Source organism: Arctopsyche grandis, chromosome 9 (assembly GCF_051622035.1).
Source record: "Arctopsyche grandis isolate Sample6627 chromosome 9, ASM5162203v2, whole genome shotgun sequence".
Classification (NCBI taxonomy): Eukaryota; Metazoa; Arthropoda; class Insecta; order Trichoptera; family Hydropsychidae; genus Arctopsyche; species Arctopsyche grandis.
The window spans coordinates 2,952,705-2,958,704 of record NC_135363.1 but is presented as its reverse complement, the minus strand read 5'-3'; the positions used below and the strand labels follow the sequence as shown (position 1 = coordinate 2,958,704).

Sequence of the window (6,000 nt, the reverse complement as noted above, 5' to 3'; positions counted from 1 at the left end):
CGCGGCTTGTACTTGTATGTAGGTATTATACGTTTTATATGATAATAATTTTCTAACAATTAATAATATTAACTAATTTGGATTATATTTTTTACTCTACGTCACTTTGCGATTTTGAACTAAATTTTAAGAGGCTTAAAACAAAATTTTAACAGTAAACACGCCGACAGTGACAGTTCACGCGCATGCGCAGAAGGCTTTGCGCCTGTTGCAGATATAGTACCTGCAAATAGCCAATAATTTGCAGATATACATAGTACCTGCAAATAGCCACAACCAAAATTTATTTCATTCGAAAATGAAAGGGCACCTATCAACAAATTGAAAAGGGTCCTACTGATATATAATATATATGTTTATATTTATAACTTGAAATGTGAAAAAGAACTACGACAATATATGTAACTTGCTGAGAGAGAGAGACGTGAACATGGAATAGTATGAAATGGTGATTTATCTACATTGTCAAGCGGTGGTGGATAGATAGTCGAGCACACATGGTATCAGATCAGTTGGGACAGGGGGAGTGGGTGGCTGTGGTTGAGTATGGGGATGGTGGCGGGGGGGTGGGTGGGCGTTATGTGCCCGAATCCAAACTCTGTATGGAAGTTCGGCGTGAGAGGGCGAGTGACGGAGGCCCACTCACCAGCGACGTTGTGCCAAACAGCTTGTACCATCCAATCACAATATTAGCTAAGTTTAAATCGTCGAGCATTATTTGCGCAACTCCCATAAATACTTTTTTGCCCTCGATGCGGCCGTAATCGCCCCAAACTGTTACCTGCAATCAAATACACCAACACATTACAACCACAAACTATGTCTACCAATATGTACAATGCTAATATCTATAATAATTACACAGTCTAAAATAATTTCAATACACATAAACTCGAATAAATGCTATATAATTTGTATTAAATGCATCATTAGTACAAAAATACAAATATTTTTTGTCTACAATGTATACATATGTATATACGATGCGGTGCAAACGATCGACAAGCGCCAGACAGACTGAACCACAGATTAACTGTACGTGTACCTTATGCGTGCGCACTGCTCGCACTTACACTAAGCGAAATCTACCCGAAGTCCCGACATACACCTACTCTCTATACGTTCTGTGCTTCTGATACTTTAGTTCATAACCATACTAACACACTTGTGAAGAGTCTCGGTGATTACAACAAAATGTCTATACCCTTCAGGTATAAACACAGATTACCTAAACACAATCTGCTTTAGGTCATCGACTTTAGAGAGTCTTTAATTAATATTATGTATTATGAACATTTATAAGGATTGTAAATAGGTTTTTGAGCTCTTTTTCCTATTATGCTGTAGATTTACATTAGAATAATATAATACTGTGATTACTAACCAAATTAAATTAAATTGTAAAATAGAAAATGATCAGTAGATCAGTAGCTATTAAAATAGATATAAGATGTATTGTGAACATAATTTCGTAATAATAAAAAGCATTTAAAAATCGAAAAAAAAAAAAATACTTTAGTTCCGAATTTTGCCTAATTAAACTCGCCAGAAAGATCCAACTCAATTTTGATAATTGCATCTGTGCACATCGAAAGGTTACTCGTCATCTGATGTGCAATCTATCATTCGATAAGACGATAATTGCGTTTAAAGCTGCCATCCAGTTTATCTGTCAGATGCACCAAACCCACATATATGATATTACCAATGGTTCAGTTAATAACTGTGATTCTAAAAGGTTTAATGTCTAAAAATAATCAGAAACTTTGCTTGATTTGGTCAGTAAATAGATGGTCGGTGAGTCACACTATCAGTCACTGATTGTTTGACTATCACTTTGTATGGGCAACGAAATGAAAGTTGTTTGAGAACAAACGTTGGCCATGCGATACTTGTTGTCCATTCAGATTAAAATCATACCATCATATATAAATATAATATCGCTATCCTGTGTGTCTGTCTCTGTAAGATAATACTCGCCGTACTATAATAGTCGTTTTCTAAATGACCAAACCGCGCAAAATGGCAAAGTTTCAAAACGATCGAGAGGCTATAGGAAAAGATACTGAATCATTTGCGAAGTAAACCTTAGAAGAGGCCTTGTAAAAACTTATATATATATATATATATATATATATATATATATATATATATATATATATATATATATATATATATATATATATATATATATATATATATATATATATATATATATATATATATATATGTATATTGTTTACTACAAATGTTTCCTCTAGGTTTTTAGACGGTGCTAAGTATCTGAGCATTTACCGCCATCTATTGAAAATGGTTTTATTTTTTTCTATTGGTGTTTTATATTGTTTATATGTAGGTAGGTAGGTAGTTTTCACAATATTTTTTTCATATTAAACAATTAAAAATAAACATGAAATTAAATATATTTAAAAGCTATATATATATATATATATATATATATATATATATATATATATATATATATATATATATATATATATATATATATATATATATATATATATATATATATATGTATATTGTTTACTACAAATGTTTCCTCTAGGTTTTTAGACGGTGCTAAGTATCTGAGCATTTACCGCCATCTATTGAAAATGGTTTTATTTTTTTCTATTGGTGTTTTATATTGTTTATATGTAGGTAGGTAGGTAGTTTTCACAATATTTTTTTCATATTAAACAATTAAAAATAAACATGAAATTAAATATATTTAAAAGCTATTTGACCGCGTGCAGATCTTACACAGGACCGACACACTTCTTTTAATTTTTTTTATTTAATAACTTAATAGGCCAACACCCATGTGATGATATTTCATCGGGTACAACACTGGTAATACATTTATACTGCTATCAGTTAGTAGTGAACAGTGGCACCATCGAGGACATAAAAAATTCTCATCAACTTCACAGGGTTCTTATTTTTAGCTATAAAAAGTGGTCAACGACTGTAACATGGCCAACGACTAGTGTTTTTTTCTATTTACATATTATTTTTCTAAAAGTTACTGACTATTTATTGCAAATAACTGTCATTTCAATTTGTTGCTAAAAAGTACTTATTTCATTCAAAATTTGAGCGAGACCAAAGCATTTGACCTAGTCTATAGTAGTTGGATATTTAGATGATGCCATATACTAATTAAAATCGACTAGAGAGCATTATAGTGGATACAATACTGTTGCGTAGGGGTGTCACAGCATTTAGTCGTGTCACAGCATTTATTGGTGATTGAGGAGATACACACACTGGCAGTGCTCCGTCCAGAATATCTTGATATCGTACCGCCTAAGTACCGCCTTATAAGGGGCAGGTCTCTCAGGGCATCCGGTTACTTCCCTATTGTTTAGGCATGTACCCGGATACGTATTCCCACGACACCCATTCCCACGGTATCGGTCACTTCTGCGAAGGGCCACTTCGGTGGCCATTGTTTAGCCTACATGCACTTAGAGTCTAGAGGTAATCCTTGAAACCAATTATAACGGTCACACAGTCTCCGGGATGCTACTCGGCCTAATCCGATTGCACTTACTTGGCCTAATCCGAGTGTACGTAACAATACCATTTTTATTGCCGTAAATCTATATGCTTGGTCAAATACTGTGACCTCTCTTTTATGTATAGCAAGTAAAATCGAATCCTGTCTATGTTTTGAATAAGCTTTAACTTAATTTACCATTTTAATTAAAAAATCAGATATTTTGACATTGGTATTTTAAGAACCAAACCATGATTTATCTCTTCTATACAGGAGATTCTAACATCAAAACAATACCCACTACAACTAGAACTATTTTTATACTACGAGTATATTTCAATACTCTCCTCTCAGTTAAGCTTTGTAACATTCGTAACAAACATACCTGTAATATACATCCTTGAAAATTTTCTCTAAAAGATAATTGTTGTTGGTAAAGTGGATCTAACGTTCTTCTTGCAGTTGACGTTTTCGCTTTTGCAACACACTTTTTACCACTGACCAAGTATACTTTAACATAAGGAGCCGGTAAAACGCGACATCCTTGTTTCGCTTGTAAACCGCGTGCTCTAATTACTTCGACCTGAAAATTTATTATATTGGTAATATTAGATCGAGTCAAATCAAATTGATTGAGAAAAAATATTTTTAAGTTGAAAGTGAACCTCTAAGAATCCTTTTTGGTAGCACATGGACAATTGTATATCGCCGAGAGCTGGCGCTCCCAGCACTTGTCTTCCAACTAATTGGCCAGGACCTAAGCCCTCAATGAAGTCTGAAAGACCACCACCACCACCTCCCGTCTCTGAAGAGCCTCCACTGCTGGCTCCGCCTCGACCTTCGGCTCCACCTCCACGAACTCCCGGAGACCATCTAACGCACATACAGATGAAGATTTTTGAACAAATTTTTACACTTTTAACAGAATACTATTTATTTCATTTTGAGAATATTTAAAATCAAAATTTAAGTAGCAAATTCATGATATCGTTCAACAGTTGAAATATTATGAACAAAGCTTTAGTACTGTTAAGCACGACGATATTCTAAATTAGTTATATTATTGCAGCAGTTGAACGATTTTAGAAAAATTCTAATATAATTTAAATTTAAATATTTTATTTGAAATTTATTATTATAGGATCCAATATATCTATCTATATATATATATGTATATAGGTAATATAATAAATATGGATTTTACCTGGGTTTATTGTACACACATAGAAGTAAATGCAAGCAACATTAATTAATTGATTTGGTTTATATTAAAATAAAAATAATTTTACACGTATGTATATGTATATATATATAATAATTTAGTGGATTATATAAATTTTTGATATAAAGAAGTTTGTGAAAATGCAACTATACACTTAAATAAGGAGCAACTGAGATGGAATCGTAAAAAGTAATTCGAAGAGAGACAGTGAAATTTTGAGTTTGTGTAGTAATAATATAATATAGTATATAAAAAATAAATTAATAATAAAAATAAATTAAAAATAAAAATAAAAATAAAAATATATAGAATGATATCCATTTAGATTGTAAAAAATTCGATGTGCGTTATTGAAAAAAAATGTTATTTGTAGACTTAAACTATGAAAATTATCGTAATAATTTTATTATACATTATTTATTACTTATAGATATAATTTTTATATAGTGAAATTGAATTATTATTGATGAGTATGAGCTAAATTGATAAAATCCGATTATTTGTTTTCGTATTATGTAGTACGTTCGACCCAAATCTAAATATGTAAGTATGATATATGTACATATCTCAAGCTATGTGTGTGTTTTCAAAAACATTTTTATTTTCCCTCTAGAATGTAATCAAGTATTTATTTTTTTTCTTGTGCGTATACATGCAGTTTAAAAAATAGTAAAAAAATGAGGTACCATGCAATATAAGAAAAATATATATATATATAGAAAAACAACAAAAAACGGCACTTAAACAGTTATCAATCAAATCAATACAGTTGGTGTTCACAAAAAAATACAATAGAGTACTGTTAAAAAAACGGAGATTGTCGGCCAATTATTTCGATAGTATATAATATGTTTAAAAAAGTGGCAAGTGCATACAGCAATATATACGTTTTATTTATACGGAGGGGTAGGGCAGGGTGAGTCATAAAATTATAAATGTTTTATTATTACAGTCTTAGGTACAAATGTATTGGTGCATGAGCGCATGCACACGCACACAAGTATATTTCCAAACTATGTTTTTCATGTATAAATAATCATTGAAAGCAAAAAGCAACAATTAGCCATTATAATACAAGTTTGAAAATATATTTTTTCAATATAAATAAATATTATAGATTAAAATTTCAGTTAAGAAATGTATCAAAAAATTCATGCTCGCACACAGACATACACAGTCTCACCGAAATTTCAGAATATGCTATGTATATATTTTTGTAATAAATCAAACATATCTTAAGACGTATAGTGTACTTTGAATAAACAGTGAACTTTGG

The 6,000-nt window shown here is 31.2% G+C and overlaps 1 protein-coding gene across 1 annotated transcript in view; it reads right to left on the bottom strand.

The window, feature by feature from the left end:
• Positions 1–577: 577 nt before the first annotated feature.
• The window catches only part of Rim (Rab3 interacting molecule), a 70,662-nt gene continuing 65,239 nt past the window's right edge, over positions 578–6,000 (bottom strand). Inside the window, exons 29-31 of the mRNA XM_077438714.1 lie at positions 4,168–4,375; positions 3,888–4,085; positions 578–781 (exon numbers count right to left, since the gene is read on the bottom strand). Of these exons, the coding sequence (XP_077294840.1) occupies positions 578–781; positions 3,888–4,085; positions 4,168–4,375 (610 nt within the window). The remainder of the gene's footprint in view (positions 782–3,887; positions 4,086–4,167; positions 4,376–6,000) is intronic.